This window comes from Gymnoscopelus braueri (assembly GCF_963280865.1).
Source record: "Gymnoscopelus braueri genome assembly, chromosome: 2".
NCBI classification, from domain to species: Eukaryota; Metazoa; Chordata; class Actinopteri; order Myctophiformes; family Myctophidae; genus Gymnoscopelus; species Gymnoscopelus braueri.
Genome location: NC_137604.1, coordinates 51,932,493 through 51,956,946, shown reverse-complemented (window position 1 = coordinate 51,956,946; position 24,454 = coordinate 51,932,493). Strand labels below are relative to the sequence as shown.

At 42.5% G+C, this 24,454-nt stretch overlaps 1 protein-coding gene across 1 annotated transcript in view; it reads right to left on the bottom strand.

Annotated features, from left to right (window-relative positions):
* Positions 1 to 23,374, bottom strand: part of LOC308096237 (voltage-dependent T-type calcium channel subunit alpha-1I-like) — a gene marked incomplete at its 5' end in the record, with an annotated part of 278,135 nt that extends 254,761 nt beyond the window's left edge. The window contains 4 exons of the mRNA XM_080443588.1: positions 983 to 1,029; positions 4,843 to 4,940; positions 19,340 to 19,473; positions 23,282 to 23,374. Of these exons, the coding sequence (XP_080299714.1) occupies positions 983 to 1,029; positions 4,843 to 4,940; positions 19,340 to 19,473; positions 23,282 to 23,374 (372 nt within the window). The remainder of the gene's footprint in view (positions 1 to 982; positions 1,030 to 4,842; positions 4,941 to 19,339; positions 19,474 to 23,281) is intronic.
* Between the last annotated feature and the right edge of the window lie 1,080 nt (positions 23,375 to 24,454).

Sequence of the window (24,454 nt, the reverse complement as noted above, 5' to 3'; positions counted from 1 at the left end):
TTAGATGAGGAATTTGTGGCCAACAGATCAGGATCTTGCAGGCAGGTCATACATCTTGTGGTCAAAATATTTTCTGAGCGGTTTGGTTGGTTAAGTGTGTTGATAAGGCCTGATGTGCCCACAAGATCCTTGTCTCATGAGCACTAGCAATTTAAGATGTTCCCCAGAAAGCATGATCATTTGGGCACATCTTTGGCCACGATGAACTTAACTGGACTGAACCACATCAACTCTCATATACTGTATAAAATATTTCTGTTGTCTGTCACGCAGAAAACTTGTATGTCCAAAACCATACTTTTTCAAGAAATTAAAAAAACAATCTGTGTTCCAGTGGATGAATGTAGTTAACATTCAGTCACAAGCTTGTATTAGTACTTTTCATTAGTTTAATATTTATAAAAAACACAGACCGATCTAACCACTTTCAACCTGGTGGGCATGTCATTCAGCCCCGGCTTAACGGAAGGGCTTTAGGTGCTGAAGCACAGGGCACCAACCTTGGGGGGGGCACCAAACGGCGTGGAGAAAGTGAAAGAACTATCTCCGAAAAGCGCCAAAATTTAGAAGCAGCGGCTTCTGAAGGAGCGCTGCAGCTATACAGAGAGTCAACAGAGAGTCACCAGTCAGATACTGTATATACAAGGCAAAAAAAATTACGCAATATAAATTAATGCAATATTAAGGTTTTATGTCGAACTCCGCGTTCAGACCATGAGGAGCCATAGAATTGAAATGCTGAATATAAAACATTTCTCGTTGTAACAGGCGGCGCTCCTGGTTGCCTCCTCTGGGGGGCTTTTCCACCTTTTCGATGCCTACATAGAATACATTTCGTTCGTCCCCGCATCTAATGTTAGAGCGATATTAAAACAAATCATGGAGGGGAAGGGAAAACAGTGAGATATTTGAATGAATAGTGGTGGGCCTGGTTTGGCAATTATACTGATAAAGGAAGCACAACAACATTAACTTCAAGTACCCACATATCCCAGTAAGAGTGCACTCCAATGTTCTTGAGATGATTGCCTGCCAGGCGCAATTTAGGCACACAAGACACAATAGAAACTGGCAGCATGCTTGAATTGTTCTCATCAAATGAAAAAGACCTGAGAATTATCAGCAATCCTAGTGTCTAAGTGGTCGGGTTGCCTCTCTCATAACAGATCAGCCGTATTAATGTCATGTACATGTAGGTGCTGAAGGGGGCTTTAAATGGCTTTCTAGGATCAGTATAAACCAGTGGTTTTCAAGTTTTTGTGCACACCAATGGGCAAGTTAATCTACAAGTGCTCTGCAAGTCACGATGCGATGTGTCGTGAGCTTATAGGGGGGGGGAAAAACAATCTAGAATGACATGTCCAAAATAGGAACACCAGGTTTAAAGTGGTTAAAATATTATTTTAGGTGATATAATTGCCTTTGTATTGGGAAATTAGTACACATAAAGTACTGATATAATCAAATATATATATATATTTTTTAATAATAATTACGAATGCACGATTTGAAATTATGACCGATATCCGATTATTTGCAGGGTCATATCGGCCGATGCCGATATATTATATATTATATTTATATTCAGCTCATTGTTGAATTTTCTAATTAATTTTTTTTGTTTTGCTGGTGAAAGTTGAGGAAACCCCCCTCCCCACTAACCCTACAATGATGAAAAATATTTATGGAATAAATACTGTACATTAATTAAATATGAAAGACAATTGACTGGCTTAAGTAACAAACTAAACTATGACATCATATTTGTATTCTATAATCTGCTTATTACAGAATTACAGAATTATTTGAATCGTTTAGTAAATGTATAGTTATGTTATGTGGCCTATGAAACTAAGATCATTGAATCTCTTTTATTGGTGTTATTCATTATTGTCTGTTGCCTAAATTCATTAGCCTCTACTCTAAACAATGCAGCCCCCCTTAGCTCTCCCAATCACAATTTCCTGGAGCCGCCACTGTGTATGATATACCAATCTGGGAACCCATCGTCAAATAAAAAGGAAAAACAGTGCCCCCCAGAGTTTTTCACTTTTGCATTTGATTCTGGGGGGAGTGATTAAATAGACCGACGATGACTGGAAACCGGCGTTTGGTCTCTGCCCTCAGCCCTCCACTTCCGGTGGTGCGTCATATGTTTTTCATTCCCACTAACAATATTTCTCCACGGAACACTAACACCATTTCTCCCAAAAACAACTGGATCATTTTGGTTATAAGCTTCTATGATGAAAGAACAAGTTAAAATGTTACCAACTTTCTCCGTGGTTTTGTCGGCTCCGAGGATGCTAGTGCTAAATGAGTTTCCAGTGGGGAAGCGAACGCACAGATGTAAATCCCGCCCACTACATTTGATTGGGTAAAGCACGGCCTGCTTCCTGATCTGAAGGCACGGCCCACTTGTAGGCCAACGCTCACACATTCTGAACGGGGCTCCCGACAGATTCAGTAGCGCAGCTCTGAATCTGTTCTTGACAGATTAGTGATATACAAAACTAAGCTCACCATAAATGCAATCATTGTTTAGTTTATCACTGTCTTCCATTCTATAACATCAGCAGTGAGTTTTAGCAGGAGAGGGAGGGGCTGAGAGCCAGGGGGCAGACATGCTCTCTACTAGGCACGGCAACAGCTGGCTCTTAGGCAGCAGCAATTTGCTTCTTACACTACAGACCACATTCCAGGCCAACACGGACATTAAACACAGAAACATTACCAGCTGAAAGTTAATTTGTGCTCATTCTCTGTGGTTAAATTACACAGGCTTGCTTGTTCAACGCGGCCGCTGCACTTGAGTAAACGAGTGCTTGTTACTTTGACGTTAAATAAGGAGGCAGTATAACACATTCGTGTTGAAAATATGTCCTCCACATTATCACTTCTCTAAACTAATTTAAGATAGCCTAAGGTACAAGAAACCGTCTCTGACTGTTCTGGGTATGGACGTTAAGTTTGTTTGCTGTTTAACAACTATATGGCTTCTCTCTCCCTTCACCGACACACGCTGCACGCACGCCGCTGTTTTCTGTGAGACACGCAGTGAGTGTGTGAAGGAGGGGGGAGGGAGGGCAACAGCTGGGGCTCTTAAAGAGACAGGCAGACTGGCTGCTTTGCGAAGTACAAAAGCCATTGAAGGGTCACATTATTTATGCGTCATAAATATCGGTGAAAATAATCGGGTTTATTTTTAGATCGGTTCGATACTGATATGGCATTTTTCGGCCGATTTTGATACATTACCGATAATATCGTGCAACTCTAATATTACAGAAAAACTACTTGTCTCACAGCACACCAGTGTGCCTTGGCACACTATTTTCCACTGGTGTAAACACTGTGTTACAATATGCACAGTTTGGTTTATTTGCATTATCCCTTTGAGGCACATACTGTATGTATACCATCATTTACCATAGGTTTCACTGTACAGGGGCAACCCTAACCCAGGTAGGAAGTTCAGTATTACGTGTTGTATCCTCAGTGGAGATCCTCAATTTACCATTTCCCCCAAACTAGAAAACAAACTAAACACCTCCAAGTTATCATACATAACCATACATAACAATGATAATAACACGATTCCTGAAAGGCACATTTTTATGGAAAACAATGCAGTCAACACATTCAAAGTGCACACTACTCCCTCTAGCATCTAATAATATCTGCTTGTTGCATTTATTCTGAAAACGCTCTCCAGGGTTTATTTCTGGCACTGTGGATCAGACCTGATCTGCATGTTTCTCTGTCGAAGTACCATGGAGAGCTCCTAGGCAGGCCTCCCTACTAGTCTGTGATGCTATAAGATCTGGCATGGTGCTGAACAGAAGTCACATTCAGTTATCCTCCTATAATTTGACAAACCTCTGTAGTTGGTGCATGGGTGCATGGTGTCATGGTGAGGCCAAAATTGTTCTGCCCCGGTTCTGAATTTGCACACAGCCATTGACCCTTACATGTGCACCTAGCAGCGAAGCCCGTTTTCCGATTACACAAAATATCAGCTGTTTATTAGCGGTTTTGTGTTCGCTGGCTCCCGGATTGCCAGATCATGTGCACATATCCCCCCATGGGTGTGGACTAGTAAAGCAAACTTGATAAAGTATATTTTGGTTCTCTGACTAAACATTTATGATGGGAAAATAATGCAACAAGTCTGAAAAATGTCACTGTGTATATTTTTGTATTTATAAATACAATCATAAGCTTTACATACTCACAATAAGTGTGTGGTGTTCCGACTATAGCTTAGGGGGATGATTCATTTAAACAGTTTATATGCAAAAGAGGATCTTAATGTCCCTGTGCAATCCTGGATACCTTAATTATTCAATGAATAAATTATCAGGCGGTCCTATAGGCTTCAAGCTTTAATTCCCAGCTGTTGTAAAACTGTGGTACCGTAATACAACGATTTGTGAAAATGTGGGAATTGTTAGGCTTAATTTATACTCTGTCATACGACGTTGCGTGCCAAAGATAGATTTACAAGCTCCCAACAGGCCAAGATGCGAGTATAAATCAGGTTTTAAAGCAATAAAAATACAGTTGGCTAAAAAAAAAAATCCCCTCTTTGGAATTATGTCTACCACGTATCCAAGGAATAGTCTATCCCTGTCTGCGTGTTTCAAAAAATACTGAACCAATGAAAAGTATTAGCACGATATTGTGACTAAATAATAACTATATTCATTGGATCCATTGGAACACAGATTGTTTTTTCCATTTCCTGAAAAGTAACCATTTTTGTCCGTAAGAGGTATCTATCCGAGTCCGACAGCAACGATTTGAAACTGTATAGCCTGGTCAGTGTGTGAGCAAACTTACTTGGCACCCTGTTGAAGGCTTTAAGTGGCCGTAGGACCCTCACCGTCCTAATGGCAGAGAAGTTGACGTTTTGCAGGTCCAGGGAGTACTCCACTATTCTGTAACACAAACACACGAACACACGCGCACGCACACACACAATAACAATTTACGCAAAGTTAAACACAAGTGGAGGCAATGAGGGACCCCTAGACAGGGGGCTGTTTTATTGAGTCAAATATGAATTCATTTGTATATATAATATGCATAAGTTTAAGCAGCAACAGAAGTCACCTAACTTAAAATTCTTCTCTACAGTAACTGAGCATCATGAATATGTGTTAGTTTGAAGAGGAATATTAAAATACAGACTGCTTCCCTGCTGCTACTCATTACTGGTAAATGTGCCACTAATGCTGCTGCTGCTGGTGTTGCAACTATAAGCCTGGCGTTCATGCATGTTGACATTGATGTGAACACATTAGTCTCTTAGCTTCAGTTTGCCTCCTATGTCCCTGAAAACGGATCTGCTCCGGCTAGAGGAGAATCTAAGTGTAATCATTTCCTAGTTGACAGCTGCCTGTATGTGTGTATGAGAACCGCATCCACAGAGGAAGAGGATAGGCAGAGTCCGGGGGTAAACAAGCTTGAAATGAAGTGTGGGGGGAAAATAAAGTATTTTACTGTCTGACCTATTTCTGGCATATTGGTTCAAAGTAATGGGGGAAAAAACAGCTGTGCCGAGAGAGAGAGAGAGAGAGAGAGAGAGGGAGAGAGAGAGAGAGAGAGCGCACAAGTAAGTCAGATTGAGAGAGGGTGAGTGAGAACCAGGAGAAAACATGAGAAGGAATGTCATGAGAGAAAAGCGAAACGGTAGCGAGAACGCAAGAAACGGAAGTAAAGTGTCAAGGGATGATTAACAGAGTGATATAATGATGACGATAAAAACAGAGTGAGGCTGAGGGCAAGAGAAAATAGGGACCCTGGGGGGTTTATTAAGTGCTGAGATAATTACAACGTGAGGAACTTAGGGAGTGATCGAGGTCTGTGTCTTGCAGAGCAGAAGAAACGTTCATCTAACCTGTCAGAGGGAGAGCTTCAAAGTGTGGATCCGAAAGGTACGAGGAACAGGAGAAATTCCCTCTGTCAGGTACCTCTGTCAGGTAACCCAGACATATTTTGTACTCTGGGATATTTTACACTGTGCTGTAATGAGCCCACCCCCAAGGTATTAAAGTTTTAAATGTAAGCCTGCTAGGGTCCTGCAGCAATGGAGAACGCAGTTTCACGACCTACTGTACAAGAGTTCTGTATAAGGTAAAAACATCTATGTGTCTGAGTTCCACAAGACATACTACACACCTCACGTTGGGGTGAAGTTTCATCGCTGAATATTGTGACTGGCTTGCATTTTAAACTTTAATACCTTGAAGGTTGGCTCATTACGGCATAGTGTAAAATATCACTGTACCCCAAGCCCCGCGCAGTCTGCGAACCACGGTTATCATGGTTTTGACATATTTTTATTTTAAATTTTTTAATTTCGATTTCTTTTTGTTTTCCATTTCAGTTTAGTTTTGATTCATTTTTAAAGCGGGTTTGCAAGTTTAGTTTTTAGTTTTATGAAAAGGTTTAGTTTGAGTTTAGTTTTTTTGTTTGTTTTAGTGTTAGTTTTTTGGATTAGTAACATAAGATTCAACAAGGTCAGAAACATAGATTAAAACTAACTACCTAAAAAATCCTCTATGATCTGAGTTTTTGTTAGCTTCGTAAGCACACAATACAGTCTCGGTTAGTTATAGTTTTTTTGTTTTGTTTTGTAAAGCCTATTTTATTTTATTTTTTCAGTTAAACTAAAATGTTCTTTCCAATTCTAGGTGTAGTTAACTAAAATAACACTACTGTGTGCTCTGTATAGAGCCACTTTCCCCAACACCGCCACTAGCATGCCAGCTCAGTCCATTTCTGTAGCCTTGAATGCGACAGGGTCTGGTAGTGATCGCCCACACAAGCAGAAAGCCTCAATTTCAGCAGTCTGCTTGAGTAGCATAAAATGTAAGGTCATAGATTGCAGAGGACCTAGACTCGACCCTATCTCTGTGACCGAGTGGTTCTATTTTCCCATAATGTGGCCATGACCCGATTGGTTTTCTATTGACCAAGCAGAGCGGAGTAGCAAGAGTCACCCAAACCGGAGAGTCGGCAGACAGAAAAACCAAGATAACCACTCACGAGGAACAGGAGGAATTCCAAACACACACACACACAAACGTAGATACACGCACACACTGTAGGGAAGCAGAAGTGAAGCTCTGACAGTGGTGAGCAGCCTCTCTCTCTCTCTCTCTCTCTCTCTCTCTCTCTCTCTCTCTCTCTCTCTCTCTCTCTCTCTCTCTCTCTCTCTCTCTCTCTCTCTCTCTCTCTCTCTCTCTCTCTCTCTCTCTCTCTCTCTCTCTCTCTCTCTCTCTCTCTCTCTCTCTCTCTCTCTCTCTCTCTCTCTCTCTCTCACTCACACAGTGCCTCTGTCAGACATCTTCATGAATATTTTAGAGGAGACACTAGATTACTTTAGTCCCAAAGATGAGCCTTTATGTGAGAAGAAAGCTGTTCTTCACCCAGTTCTTCAACTTCTGAGTGTGTGTGTTGCACTTAAGACCGACACATAGTGCACCTACACAGTATTGTACAGCTATTACTCATAGTATACCTACAGTATGTGTACAGAGATTAGCCATAGTCAGTGGTGGAAAGTAACTAAGTACATTCACTTAAGTATTGTACTTAAGTACAATTTTGAGGTATTTGTACTTTACTTGAGTATTTCCAATATCCAATACTTTTACTTCTACTTCACTACATCTCTGATCCAAATATTGTACTTTTACTCCACAACAATTATTTGAAAACTTTAGTTACTAATTACTTTGTAGATTTAGATTATTATTACAAAACATTAACATTAACATTAACCACTTCAGCCCTGTATATACATTTCGGCCATTTGAAAATAGCAGATCTGCAATCTGACAATGGGTCGCATCGCGACGCATTGTGAGCCTGTAGATCGGCTATTTTTTTTGTAGATCGGCTAAGATTTTTATACATTTGAAAACTTGGAAAGGGACATTCTGCATAATGAGAACTTTTACTTTCGGTACTTTAAGTACATTTAGATGCCACTACACTTTTGTACTTTTACTCCAGTACATTTCTAATTCTAGACTTTCACTTGCAACAGAGTATTTCTATATATGTGAGTACTTTTTCCACCACTGGCCATAGTATACCTACATTATTGTACAGGGATTAACCATTAGTATACCTACAGTACAATACTGTATATATATATGTGTACAGGGATTAGTCAGAGTACATTATCAGTAAAAAGGCCATCCACTTAGCAGCAGTTAAAGTCCATGTATGTTTACTGGCAGCCATCTAGCTGTTGATTTAGCTGGATGGCCTCGGAAAACATCCCACCCAATTCCACAGACATTATGCAGATCTACAGTATGAGATAAACTAATATGGCAATTACCACAAAATGTCTGGCCAAAGTCCCTTAAGAGATGATAGCATCAATTATTTAAATGAGAAGAATAGAACCAATATATGTTGACTCAAAAGATGTTTCCAAAGCAGAAAAGAGGGGCATGAAGCACACACTCATACACACGTGTGTGTGTGTGTGTGTGTGTGTGTGTGTGTGTGTGCGTGAGTGCGTGCGTGCGTGCGTGCTCTGTGCGTGCGTGTTCTGTGTCTGTGTGTGTGTGTGTGTGTGTGTGTGTGTGTGTGTGTGTGTGTGTGCGTGCGTGCGTGCGTGCGTGCGTGCGTGCGTGCGTGCGTGCGTGCGTGCGTGCGTGCGTGCGTGCGTGCGTGCGTGCGTGCGTGCGTGCGTGCGTGCGTGCGTGCGTGCGTGCGTGCGTGCGTGCGTGCGTGCGTGCGTGCGTGTGCACGTGCACGTGTGTGCACCAGCTGTGCGTACCACCAGCTGTCTAGCTGTGGCGAAAGTATTCTCTCTCCGCACACATGCTCTGGCCCCATCTTTTCCTGTTAGCCCCTACAGAAATCACATCTAACTCTCTGGCTCAACAACATGTCACAGGTAATTAAAATGCACAGCAGGGTGAGCGGTCAGGCACAGACACACAGATACAGCACCGCAGCACAATCACCTGTGTGTCGCTGGGCTGGTTAGACAGCAGTTTAGTTGTTCCTAACATTGGGCATCCTGCTGTACTGTCTCTGTCTGTAAGTCTCACTGGAGACAGCAAATGGAACAGAAAATGCAATTGTTGGGGTGCAACACAAAATTAATTGTAATCCTCTTTGGAAACCAACTGTCTTTAACCTGTAAATACCTGCTCACCAACAAAGCACACACAGTATTTAGTTTTGGACAATCTCTTTGAATCAAATTGCAATGTCTACCTTAGAATTGTTATAGCTAACCACATATTGATTGCTATCTGCACTACCCGTTATTCATCCTTCTGCTGCATGAATGTATATTTCTGGTTGCTAATGCATTCATCAATTTATATTCTTTATATTATATTTATTTATATTTCTTTTTTTGGGGGGGGGGCTGCAACATATAGGCATACTGTGTATTTTACCTCAGTAACAGTATATTACCGTTTCCCATACCCATTGTCAGAGTGCCCGTTGTACCCGTCTGTCTGTCTGTCTGTGCCCCTTTAACGCCCATATATGGAGATTTCTGTATCTGTCTCTTGGGAACGATGCAAGTTGAGAACAATAGACCATGCCCACAGACTATAAGGAGAGTTACGTCACCTCCGTTCACTTCATCGGGCCAGGTCTTCTACACAGAGCCTTCTATTGGCAAATAGTGACAAAGCCCTGAACCGGAGGTTTACGGAATGCACTGGAATCTATGAGCGTTTGTCACTATTTCGAGTTTACATGAATCACGTGACCGGCGTGTTTCTGCCCCCTCATTGACGTAACTCTCCGATAAGAAGGCTTTGCCCACCCGGTTATGCAATACCCCGTTATGCCCATATGGGAATAGCAGTTGGAACGGCGGTCCTGGACAACCGATCTCCATATATGCCTATATAGCCTATATATGGCCGTATCTGTTGGATCGTTGGTTCTGGACAACCGCCTATCCAACCGACTCGACGGCAATGGTCGTCAGTAATGTGCACAGTCGTAAGGTTCTCTAGATACCTAAACTACAGACAGAGACACAGACGGACATAGGATTACTAATATGTAATTGTATTATCACTTGTATTACCTTAAAGTAATCGTATTATATCTCGTATTATATATATTAGACATTGTTAGCATGGTCTAGCAACATGTTCAACACCAATATTTAACTGCACATACAGTGTGTACTGTAACGAATGGTGCGCCGAGCTGGGAACGAACCCCGCTCTCCCCCTCTGCAACCCAGACTCACAACCAGTGGCTCCAATAGAGTTCAGGTGTAGCTCAGGGTCGCTGTGCTTCCTGTTTCACACCATCGCAATGTTCTTCATGTCCCTCACTCGAGGACCACCAGCTTCTGCACTTCTGACACCAACGTAGTGATTCGTGCACCGAGCTCCGGTCCGACCCAGTTACAGTGTAGCGACCCTGAACAATACCTGGCCGCAACAGTTCCACCAATCGAGCTCAGCTCTATCTGCGCCGCTGGTTGTGAGTCTGGGTTGCCGAGTGGGGAGCAGGGTTTCATCCCAGCTCGGTGCACAAATCGCTACAGTATGTGACAAATCACATCTTATATGAATCTTGAATTGGTGAATGCCTAAATGTTGTATAATGTTTCACCCAAATAATAAAAAAATGCAGCTGTTGTAGGGCAATCATCATGAAAAATGGTTTAAATTGATCCACCATGACAATTACTTGGTCATGGTTTCTAAACAAATTAGAAAGTGCCCAAGGGGACATATTGTTTGTTCCAGCTAATCGCAGAGACTGTTTGGCTTCAACTGCAATCAAAGGAACATAATTGGCACACACATGATAACAAATGGGACAACCACAATTGCTCCTATATAATTTGGATTTTGTCCCATTGTCAGTTGAGGAGTCGGGAAATCGGTGGTAAATACAGTATACACATCTGTTCAGAGACAGCTGGTAATGAATAACAAAACATGAACTTCTCCCAAGTTCACATTTACAGTACCACCAACTCAGCCATCTGACACAACAGGTACTTATTAAATACTCATTACTGATCACAATTGTTCACTGTGTGGGCGCGGACACACGCCTTTAATCCAACATTATCTGAAACTGTAACCTATGCAGTGCTGTACTTCATAAAGGTTCAACCGTACAATTGAACATGAACACTTTCAACCTCGAGTCCCTATTTTGGGCATGTCATATTTGAAAACCTTCAACGCACAGTGATCTACAAGCACACAATGCATCACGAAGGTACGCGTTGTGAGATTGTACATTGGCTACATTCGCACAGAGCTAAAAAATAAATACAATCTAAAATGATATACATATATATATATAAATATATATACAAAGTATACACACACGCGCGTGCGTGTGTGTGTGTGTGTGTTCAAATATAACTACTTTGAACAAGAAAATGGATCAATTATGGTCTCCCATCTGCTCTCCTCCAGCTCTCATATAAGGCTTGGCAGCTCAGATTGGAAAAGGGTGATGGTTTAAATACAATAGCCTAAAGGTATATGTTTCCGGAAATACCAACAGATACATAGCCAGCCACACAGAGACATGCAAATTGAATGAACAGCCCACATGAGGCAAATTAAGTGAGACGATTTTACTGTGCAAAAAAAGTGGCCAATAATGTGCGCGCACGCAAGCACGCACACACGCACGCACGCACGCACGCACACACGCACACAAACAAACGCACACACACGCACGGACGGACGGACGCACACAAACGCTCACACACACGCACGCACGCACGGACGGACGCACAGATGGACGCACGCACGCACGCATTTGGATGCTCAAACAAACATGAGGAAAACCAACATGTTTACACAAGCAAACATGCAGACACACACAGACACAATAAAACGTTTGCGCTCTTAGCTCAAGGCTTACTAAACCTAAAGCCAGGTGCAAGAAGCCAGTAATGAGGTCCACAAAAAAACTGAAGAAGCTTGCACTGACAAATCAAACAATTAGGCTCTTTAGGATGCAAAAATATTTTTTTGGGTGCAAAAAAGGGCGACAGGTGCAAAAGTGAAGAGAGTGGACGTTTTGTTTTGTTTCCTCAGACCATCACCAGCAGCACTCAGATACACACACGTTTGCACATAATCCTCTTCCGTCTATCAGTGTGTGTAATGTAGCAGGTGACAGGCAGTGGTAGAACACATCAATCAGCCGTCACATTCACACTCTTTGAGGCAGCCATCATCCAGGCTCCACTAATTAAATGAGAAAGCCCACCATCAGTAGGAACAGAGACACCCTGTCAGCCCTTCAAGCCTACAGCAGCATCTGTCTCACACACGCCTGCACGCGCACATACTGTACATGCACACGCACACGCACACGCACATGCACACACACACACACACACACACACACACACACCGCTTCAGAAAGGATGGGTGGGTGGGGGTGACGTGTGATTTTGCCTGAGACTCTGGGCTTAATTGGTGTTTAAATTGTCTGTATTTTGCATCTATGGCTCTATACCATGGCTTAAAAGTAGACTCTGTCAACCTACATAAATAAATAAATAAATAAATATATATATATATATTGTTCAGAAGGATTTAAGACACTAAGGGTATGTTCTGATAAATAGTGTCAATAATATATAGAGGAAGAGACTGTTGGACTTGTTAATGACAATGATATCTACCTATAGCCTATTAGGCTGCCATCTCTTAGCATTGTGGGTTTGGCAATATGGATGTATTAGAATATTAACCAAGCTACAAGCAGCAAAAGAAGCCAGTTACCACTGAACTCTCATGTGGTGATGATAGTGCTGGGGGATAGCGTCCAGCAATGGACAACAAAGTCAGCTAAACAGAATGTATTATTATGCAGCTGGGACAGCTAAGATTCGGGAGACTGGGAAGCAAGCCGTTCTACAGTATTTAAACCCAACACAAACTAACACAAAATCTTTAGTGCTCTCTCATCCCTCCACCATCCCCTTTTACCCCCATGTGTTCTTCCATTTTCCTCTTTGCTCTCTGTCTCTCTTCTCTCTGCCTCTCTGTCTCTCTGCCCTTCTCTCTGCCTCACTCTCTCTGGTTAGTAAATTGGGCAAAAATAATCAAAACGTCCACATCTGCATTGTTCTGTGTTTAGTTCCTAGACCATCCCTGATACTGATTAAAATTCTAGTCAGTCAGTCAGTCAGTCAGTCAGTCAGTCAGTCAGTCAGTCAGTCAGTCTGTCTGTCTATCTCTCTCTCTCTCTCTCTGGTAGCCTATGTCCCTGTCCCCCTTGCTTGCTCCCTCTGATGAGAGTCGGAGACAAACTGAGGTAGTAGAGGGAGACACACAGAGAGTGAGAATGAATAGATCCCGAGAGAGCAGAGGAGGTGTAAAGCTGTGACTGCGCTCACAGATAGCCTCTTCAGTACCGCTCCAGATGACAGAGAGGATTACGAGAGGAGATACACAAACGTGTGAGCGAGCTCACACAGTCACACGCACGTGTGTGCGCACACACACACACACACACACACACACACACACACACACACACACACACACACACACACACACACACACACACACACACACACACACACACACACACACACACACACACACACACACACACAAAATGGATACCACTGCACAACAATAAAAGTCCCAACAGTGGAAAACACAACAAGACTAAAAGGCAGAAAGAGAGACTGCATATCGAATGCATATACAGTAATGTCGCAGCGCTGTCCTCTGGTAACGCTCTCTCTCTCTCTCTCTCTCCCCGTCTATCTCCCTGAGGCAGGGCTAGCGTAGCAACGTAGCGCACTGATGCATTAGGATCAGTGTCATTCACTGGGAGGCGACAGTTATTACCGTGACAACGCGGCTGAGTGCTGCGCTGGCTTCATATGTGTACATAATCACTGTGGCACCTATTACCTCTGAATAGGGCGAGACAGCTACAGTATGCCGCTGTGGTATAGCCGACTGGTTATTATATGACACATACTGGCACGACTATTATTGCTGTCTGAGGTGTCAGTATCAGTACTGATGGAAGAAAGAGAGCCGGGGTCCTGAAAGAGGTGCATGACCTTGGCGCGTTGACGTGTCATGTGTGTGTCACAGTCTGTGGCTCTGTGCGGGCGTAATCTGGCTTTGTGTGGGCGTACTGTAGCTCTGTGTGGGCGTAGGTTTGCCTCCCAGCTTCCATCTTTGGCACACCTGTCTATGGTCACCTCATCTCCCTCAGTTGACACACCTGCCGGCCATCAACTCATCAACCCTCACACAGTATTTGAACCCTGGTCTTCACTCGACTCATTGCCAGGTCATTGCACAACCTCCATGGTAGTAGCATGACTCTTGCCAGTTGTATTTTCTAGGGAAGTTACTAGTCAGTTACTAGTTAATTCAAGTTTTCCCTAGAATTACGGGGCCAGCCTGCCAGCATGGCAGCGGGCCCTGTTTTAAGATTGGCAGTATTCTTCCGATTCTGCCACTTTTCGCAGTTCTGGCTGAACCGTGCTGTCTTCGTGCAGTTTTTACGAAACTCGGCCATATGGTAGATGGTCATGAAAAACTATCAAGAAATAATTCTCACAATCTTTCGTCAAAAGGTGGAGCTATAGCACTCAATTGAAAATGCCAACTTTGAACAGGTACAACTCATGCCCTGTTTGACCTAGAGCCATGAAACTTGGATACACATATGCATCTCCTCATGCTGAACAACTTTCACCCTCTGACTTTTGACCTCTGACCTTTAGATCTCCCACCATTTTGAATTATATGAAAAACAGTCATTGGCTCCTAACTTCTGCATTTTCCAGGTCCAAAGTTCATGTGTAAAGAATTTCGTGCAAATTGCTCAAAAATCCCAGGAGGAGATAGATTTTTACTATTGCAGTTTTATGAAAATTATTCATCTGCCCCTAACACACATATGCAGACTCACATTTCTTTGAAACTTTTCAGTAAAGTAGAGGGTCATTCCAAATATCACTGAAACCAATCTCACTCCAATTGGCCAAAGGGGGGCGCTATAGCAATTTTTTGAACATGCAAACTTTAAACAGGCAAAAGTCATGCCTCGTTTGGCCGAAAGTCGTGAAACTTGCTTACACTTGTGCCTTGACTCATGAGGAACACATCTATCGCTTTGACCAGTAAGCTCCGCCCTTAGATTGTCCGCAATTTTGAGCAGTTTGAAAAACACTTAAACCCAGGATTTTTCAGCTATTTGCATGAAACTGTATCATCTGTGTGAGCTGCTTTTTCACCAGTTCAGGTCTGTTGGTCCAGTAGCTATTACTTAAGCGCGTGCCTTACAACCTCAAGGTTGCCGGTTCAAGCCTCACTTGATACAGACTTCATTTAAGTTGCATTTCACACAACATGAATGTGTCAATTAATGCATGTGCAATTGTTAAAGATTTTTACAACAAAGAGTTTATGATCTTCAACAGACAACATCAGCCTGGACAAAGCTATAGCACTATAGGTAGTGTTGCAGCCTGTCAATCCGAAGGTTGAGGGTTCGATTCCTGTTAATGGCAATAGGTTGAGATGTCCAATCAATCCATTCTGTTTCCATCTCTCTCTCTCATCAATCTATTCCGTTTCCATGGCTCTCTCTCTCTCTCTCTCTCTTCAATCTATTCCGTTTCCATCTCTCTCTCTCTCTCTCTCCAATCTATTCCGTTTCTTTATCTCTCTCTCTCTCTCTCTCCGCTGCTTGCAGCTATATTTACTCCTTGTGTTCATAATGTTCCTAGTGTTTTGCTCCTTTGCTCCTGCTCCTCAAACTCTTCTCCTCTGCTTCAGAACTCACCTGTTCCACTGCCTGCCTGCCTGCATACTGCCTCTGTCCTAGCCTGGAAACCAGATGAATCTGCCCTGCCTGCCTGCTCACTTCCACGCCACCAACCCCTACTTCCACCTTGGTTTGAATAAAGACCTTTTAACCTGACTCTGTGTTTAGTCTATGCATTTGGGTTCGCCAGCTTGCATATTGTGACTGTGTGATCATGTAATCTTTCCATTTAGGCTGCATAAGGTCGGTCATGATTTGTTTTTGGATGTACTTTCTGACATGACATGTGTGATCTAATAAACGCAATCTGAAAATGCACAACCACAGGATCTACAGCTGCCCAAACATGCACAACAGATATTACTCATCACTTAACTCCAAAGCGCTCTGAACACACTCTATGTGTCCCTGCTGGCTGCCAAAGAAGCAAACTCTGCATCGGGGCAGAGCTCCAGCACTCGAGCTAAGCTCCGGCTCATCCACTGTTTTATGTTTGCAGCACATTTGTGCGCTGGGGTTTCGCATGCAGAGATAGAGGACAACCGCAGCTGATGTCTCAGCGGCTGTTTATGTTTGATGATGATTGATGGATCAGACTTATGTCAGAAATAACTTATTTTAAATAAAAGCAAGTCTACTTGAGTTGCAGATGGGCAAAATGCAAACACCAGCAACTCAAATTTCCAGAACTATATAATAAATTTACATTGGAGCAGATGAGTGTGTGGGTTTATTTTTTTCTTCATGTTAATTTCCAACCCAGCGCCTCAACCATGTTATATTATTATTCTATTAGTTTTTATAAATATTTCAGAAACACAGAAACCCATCATCAGAATAGTGATAAAAAAAAAAAGATTATGTAGGCCAAATGTATTTGATGTTAATGTTCTTGTCTGCTATGATTGAGGTCAATTTCACATGCACCCAGGCAAGAACGCATATTGTACTGTACCTACTGTATGCAGGCCAAGTTACAAAATGAACAGTTCCATAATTCAGATTAATGGTCTGTTAAACGGAGGAGGTAAAGGTGAAAGAGTGGGAAGCTCATTCACCACTATGCTATAAGTAGGAAAAGCTTTGATCAGCTTGGCTCTCACCATGCAGTGATATATTATAGAGCTATTGATTCCTTCGCCAAATCTATAGGCAACGCTGTAGCGCTAACATCATCACTGCCCGTATACTTTAATCAGCTTTAATCTGCTTCCACACAGACTGGTGGGTTCTTTAGCTAGGGCAGGGGTTCTCAAACTTGTTCATGTCAAGGAGCCATAAAATGATATGTATTTGGCCGCGGACCCCCATCTCAACATATTTTTGTTCCAGGGACCCCTAGAAGCAAAGATTTGAGTTACAAATGTTCGCTTTAAAAACGTATATATTCAAAGATTTGCACACATTTTCACGATATTTAAAAAATAGCAGATCTAAAAGCTCATAGTGCAGCACTCAGTGCCGCGCTATGAGCTTGTAGATCTGCTATTTTTGAATAGCCAAAGTATAAAATATGGATAAAGGGGTTAAAATAATTGTGACGCTTTTTAACAAATTTTGCTGGGGACCCCCTGGTACCCCCCCCCAAGGACCCCTGGGGGTCCCAGCACCCCACTTTGAGAACCAACGAAGTAGGGCATTTGTAGGGAAACTTCGCTAGACTGGGTGACCAAGCTCAAGACTAGTAGCAAGCTAACCTGATTTGCAAGAAGCAGGTGCTAACAAATTAAATAACTTACAATACGAATACATGGCAATATAGACACCTATCTTAATGTTGACCACGCAACACAGTTTCCATTGCATACTGTGATCTATAACAGTTTTTATGGTGGTAATGCTTTGTTTACATTAAGGTTATGGATAATGCCTTCCTGCACCTGTAAAGAGCTTTCTCCTCATACTACAGTGATAAGACAGATTTCTGCACACTTATATCTATGAAGTTTTTCCACTTTATTTTAAGCTTTCGGCCTATCAGACCTTCATCAGCTCATACAGTACATGATTCAATAATGGTCCATAATTGGTCCATAATTGAATAATGTATGCTCTGATGAAGGTCTGATAGACGGAAAGCTCACAGTAAAGTGAAACACTACATAATGTAGATCCAAGTGTGCAGAAAGCACTTGTCTTCCTGAATGCTTTAACCACTTATACTTCATTGGGCCGGGACCGCCAGGATTCTATACTTGGTCCCCTGCTTTTTTCCCTGTACATAAAATCTCTTCACCAAAAATAGCCAATCTACAAGCGCGTTGTGAGCTTTTAGATCTGCTATTGTAGCTGAATGTTCACCTTTTCTCGCCTTTCTCATGACATGCCCAGGATAGGGACTATAGGGTTCAGGTGGTTAATGATACAATCAGCAATATTATAGAATAATATTAATATTGTTGTTGAGGTTGAAAATGATAATTATTTATATAAACCTAATTCAAAAAAGAGTTTACAATATCTAAAACCAATGTCATCACACGTTGTAATAGAGTTTTTACTGAAAATGGCTATGTAGTCATCATTCATAACTGTCACATATTGGTAGTTCTTGTATGAACAAGAAAACTAAACATCTAAACAATGAAACAAACAAAAATCCCAATGTAAACAAAGGCACGGGTGAAGTAGAGAGCTTGTCACAATGCAGTCACATACCGGAGCTTTTAGCATCCGTTCAGATCAAACGGTAATTTGCAAAATACGGCAGAATTCCAGTTCCAGTCAGTTTCAGTCAACAACCCTTCAAATCATTCTCAATACTTCACAGCTGCACTTGCTACAGTACCAGACATAAGTTGGCAGTTTTCCATGGGCATGGCTCAAAGCCATTGTTTGTGTGTTGCTCTGTTTGAAGAGGATTTCAAAGGAAATAAATGCTTCAAAAAGAGTGACTGTTAAAAATAAAGCATGAGATGCCAAAAGGCACAAAGAAACAAACATAAGTCATATTGGGACAGAAACTGTGGAAAATCAATTTCTCCTGTGCAAGCCATCATAATAGGCTGTTCTGCATTTCAGAGCTGAGTTAGTGTCGAGTTACTGCACATGCATACAGTATAAATGTATACGCAAATTGTCAGCTAAGGCTGTGTTGCAACATTGATAAGCATAATATAATTTGAGTGTTCAATTTCAAAAGACATCTTAACTGCTACTGCTGAAAGTTCACCATCTGAAGTCTCTGGAATAATTATGGATCATAAAAGCTGATATTTTCATTACTTCAACACCCAAGGACTTTCAACCACTTAACCACAAAAAGGAATGGTCAAAATTATTTAGAAAATGGCTACAAGCTGAATTGTGAGCTTGTAGATCTATTTTCAAAATAAATCTTCAAAATATATATATTTTTTGCGCCTATAATGGCATGCCCACAATTGGGTTAAGCTGGTTAAGGGTGGGCATCACTTTTTTCCCTCAGATATCTGATTTCCAAATATTTCACATTCCTGGACGTGAGTGAGAGCTGAGTTCTGACCATGGAAGAGGAGAGATACAGTAGGAGGGGTAGCAGAGAGGAGGTCCTCACCCCGCCATGACTATGAAGAAATCAAGACGATTCCACGTGTCGCCGAGGTAACAGCGCCTGCCAAAGATTCCCAGGGCCACCATCTTCACCACCATCTCCAGAGCAAAGAAGATGTAGATGAACGCATCAAAGGCCTAGGAGGAAGCCACAGACAGACAGAGAAAGAGAGAAGATGTAGATGAACGCATCAAAGGCCTAGGAGGAAGCCACAGACAGACAGAGATGTACAGGAATGCATCAAAGGCCTAGGAGGAAGCCACAGACAGACAGAGAAAGAGAGAGAGAGAGAGAGAGAGAGAGAGAGAGAGAGAGAGAGAGAGAGAGAGAGAGGAAAGGAATTATAGAGAGAGAGAGAGAGAAGTGAGGCCAACGCAGCAACAGGGCGAGAAGAATATTTCTAATTTAGAACTGCTGATTTTCAATTTCTGTTGAATGCTATCGATGTTTACACTAATCCACTTAAAGGCCACAGTTTGTCTTGTGTCATTATTGCTATTGTTGCAAGGCCGGCTCTGGCAATGCGAGACAAGTGTTATGCTGCCAGTAAAGCACTCTGAACGGAATTCGAAGCACACCGAATGAAAGTGAGAGGCGAGAGGCGGGACCGACGGTAGATAAATGCTAGTATTAGCAATATTGACAAGGTCTGCTGGAAGGGCATATACACTGAGCAGACAAAGTCAAGTATCTCTCTCTCTCTCTCTCTCTCGCTTTCTCTCTCTCTCTCTCTCTCTCTCTCTCTCGTACATTTTCTCACTCACTCTTTTTGTCCCGTCCCCCTCCTCGACTCTTTCTATAACTCTGTCTCTCATCCACTTTCTTTCTTTCTTTCTTTTCTTCATAAAATTCCTCTTTTATTATTCCCTCCCACCTTCTGTGTCAACTCCTCTCGCCCCTCCCTAAGCAGCAACCCCCACCTTTAGTTGAGCAGTTTGTTCATAACAGGTGGCTAATGATTTGAAAGTAATTTGTTTGAACAGTAATCACAGATAAGCCGGGCATCGACCCTTCCCAGCTTTAATTAAATAAAAAACCCAAATAAATCAAAGATCTCTACCGTGTGTGTGCATTAGCCGCTATTGCTGTTGTGAGCAAAATGCCTCGATTAGCTCTTTGGCGTATTGGGAGGATTAGATGGGAGCCGTCGCGCTCCGCGTTGCCTGTAATTTGATTTTCAAAGGAAAATACTCCAGGCAACACCATCTGAAATTGAACCGATGGCATCGTGAGGCTGTTTGCTCACTGGCCCGTTGCCGAGAAGTAAAGTGTTATGTGCTGCTAAAGGCATGTGGAGTGACTGTGCCAGACTACTAATGTGGGAAATGGACAGAGTTGCATACTTTGACCTTTATCAAAATGTTACAGATGACCACGGCACGGCTGTTTGTAAAGTTCAGCAACCAGCAAATATCTAAAAGAAAGATTCCTCCTCTGACATTTCTGCAACCCTGTTCTCACCTCTCACTCTGTCTCTTTTTCTTTCTAAATGTCTCTACACCTCTCTGCCCACCTTTTTGTCTCTCTGCAACCTGTGGGGGTGGAATATTCAACCCTGTTTTTCCATATTTTACACTTTTCTTAACACACGAGAGAGGGCGAGAGACTAGAGGGGGTAGAGAGAGAGAGAGAGAGAGAGAGAGAGAGAGAGAGAGAGAGAGAGAGAGAGAGAGAGAGAGAGAGAGACAGACAGACAGACATAGAGAGAGAGAGAGACTTAATGATTTAAACAACAAAAAATGACAGATTCATTCTCAGATGTTAATAGGTGTGTAAAGAAGGCGTTGACCAGTTAATCTGTCAGTCTGTCTGTCTGTTAATTAAACTTAATTAAAGTGTACAAAATACAAATGGGACCAAATGGACCCGGATTTTACTGTGTACAAGGCATATTCAATCACTCCATCACACCCTGAAAACATTTTTACTGTGTAGTGTGTACTGTTCGATACAGCTCAAATACCCCAAAGACAGCTGAGGGTTTATAGATTGTGCGGGTGCTGTGCATGTAGCTGTGCAGCAGCGTGCACAGGACTGGCCACTGGACAGTACAGGGCGATGGATTTTCGGACAGGAGTTTATTGACTGTGCTGGCATATCCCCCTAGATCTGTGCTGATACTGAATGAGGTCTATAGATACAAGTATACGTGGAGATAAAACCCCGGCACTAGGTCCTCTGGAGGACAGAATACACACCAGCCAACACTTCCCACAGGGCGCCTAATCAATCTCGTGCAGTGTGTGTGTGTGTGTGTGTGTGTGTGTGTGTGTGTGTGTGTGTGTGTGTGTGTGTGTGTGTGTGTGTGTGTGTGTGTGTGTGTGTGTGTGTGTGTGTGTGTGTGTGTGTGTGTGTGTGTGTGTGTGTGTGTGTGTACGTGTGTGTGCGTGTGTGCATGTGTGTGTGTGTGTGTGTGTCAGCAGTTCGTTGGCGTGGTTGAGGTGCTTTACTGTAAAGCACCGCTGTATTACAAACAACCTGTTAATCCCCCGGTATGTTTCTTTAGAGATTATTAAGAGGTTCTACTGGTTCTTCAGCTTAGTTTAGGAGCCACAGGATCTACATTTCTCAACAGAAAGAGCAGGGAGACCAAATGCAACCACAGCAGTTGTGTTGTAAAAAGTGAACTTCCCCTTTAAAATGTATTTGCAGGGTGATTTGTCTATTATGTTAGTCATTTCCAAAAAGTGTTTATTGTTCAGAACTTCACTAATAATATGGTTGATTATGCCTGGAGGGTTTCAATTTGTATAATCGTTGTCAACATGTAATTGAAGATTGATGCCACCTGGCTCAAAGTGCCGCTAATTCCAGAGACCTGCCCTGACACAGACAACAGGGTACATACATAGGTACGTTTTTGGGAGACAACAAACTGGTCGGGTCTGTTTCTACTCTCCAGGACAATGGAGGGTCAGTGTTTAATTATCAGTGTTGTGTAATGTGTCTGAATAGACTCCTTTATTCTGGGAAATCAACGCCTCCTTCTCACTCACACTACCAACCATCCTAAAGTAAGAGTGTGAGAGCTGCTATGTTAGGTACAGACATACAACGCACACACCCACGCATGCAGGCATGCACACGCACGCACACTGGCACACGTGCGCACACACATGCACGCACACACACGCACACAGCTTCAATAAGAGTCTGCACTTTGTCAGATGGTGGGCGAAGCTGTTGAGAGGTTGTACTCTGAGGAGGAGACAGGTTAGCTGTTTCATTCCAACATGCATGTTCAATGAGTCACAACACAGAACATATTCTACAGCAGTGGTTCTCAACCTGTGGGTCGGGACCCCCAGGGGGGTCCCCACGTGATTTTGGGGGGGTCCCCAGATAATAGTAAAGTAACAATTTAAGGACTTTTAATACCTTTTTAATATCTAAACACTTTTTTTTTAAAGACCATTAATGCATCAAAGATCAACAAACTATACTATGAAAACTGGTCAAACATTGGCCAAATTGTCAAATAAAATAAGAAAGAGGCAAAAATAGCTGCTATTTTCACAATATTTATCTGTGGCAACTGAGTCAAACTAAATGTAATGCCTCAACTCCTACAATTCCAAGTGCTTGTCAGGGTGGGGGGTCCCCAGTTCAAATATGATTCTTTTTGGGGGTTGCGGCCTGAAAAGATTAAGAACCACTGGTGCACAGGTGTAGAGCATGGTAGTGGCAGGTACATACAGCATGGTGGTGTCATTTACATACAGCATGGTGGTGTCATGTACATACAGTACAGAGCATGGTAGTGTCAAGAACATACAGCTTGTGAGAGAGGGTGAGTGGAACAGAGAGGAGAGGAAGGAAGGTGAGATAGTGGGACAAGTACTGTACAAATGTGCTTCCATGATGTGTGTGAATACATGTGAGCACTGTGTGTGTTTGCAACAATACATGATTCCAAGGTGTGCGTGCGTGCGTGCGTGCGTGTACCTGCAGGATCTGGCAGCGCTCTGAGGTGCAGTCGATGTTTTCACAGGGCTGGTACATCCCCAGGGTCACGCAGTTCAGCAGGATCACCATCATAGTGACTCGTTCGAACCACGTAAACACAAGGAGGGTTAAGGAGAACGGAAGACAGGCAGGAGTACCTACAGTAAGTATGTCATGATACCACATGTATTTCAGGCTCCAAAACAAAGTGATCATGATAAAGTAAACATCAGTCAGTATAACTGTCTTTATCTTTGCTATAACATACTGTGTATTGACTCCTGGCCTGGTACTATTTTATGCCTCCGCCGGTGGCATTATTACATATCGTCGCTGCCGGGTGGAAACAAAACTGAGTATTTTTAAAAAAAATTCACAAGGGGCGCTCTAACGCAACTTAGGAATGATCCTAGGACCCTTTAAAAGGGAATGGACGGATGTGACGTCAGCCCAAAAAAACGGACGTGCATCCGCCCCAATGATGGGGTCCATCAAAAGGTCCATATCTCCATCTATTTACAGTGGTCAAAACCAGCCTTTTCTTTTTTTTGTGATAGAAATGTTATTGTTCCAGTCGTTAGACGGGACCCTAGGCCATCGCCCAGACACCCTTTGTTTACATCCGGGTCCTCGTGGTGGCGTCTGCAGCTCTAAAAAGATCGCCGATAAACGGTAAAAAACACTGGCACTGGATGTACCCTGTTTTAAAAAACCTCTGGCACTCAATGTGTTAACATAATTGTATTGCTTTTTGTTTCTTAACTTAAATTAATGAAGTTGGCAAAATATATTTTTGACCTATCATTAAACACAACTCATAGGCCCTCCAAATATTCTTCTATCAAACAGAAGGAAAGTGACATATTTTTATTGTGATGTCTGTACTGTCCATTAAGCTATTCTGTATAAGGGTCCTGTCACTTTTAAGACTAAAACGAGGGGTCTAAGATTTGACCATGGTGATGTCATTGGTACTGTAGACTTCAAATGAATTGAATGAATTAAAACTGTAGTGTTCTCATGCAGTGTAGGGAACTGTCACTAAACACCAAGGTAAACCGCAGCCAATGAAGACAGTTGAGGTAAGATTTGACCATTACTGTTGCTCTTCCTCTTCCTAAAATAATAAATAATACAAACATTCAGTGTCTGTGTTCTTAATTAACAGCATTG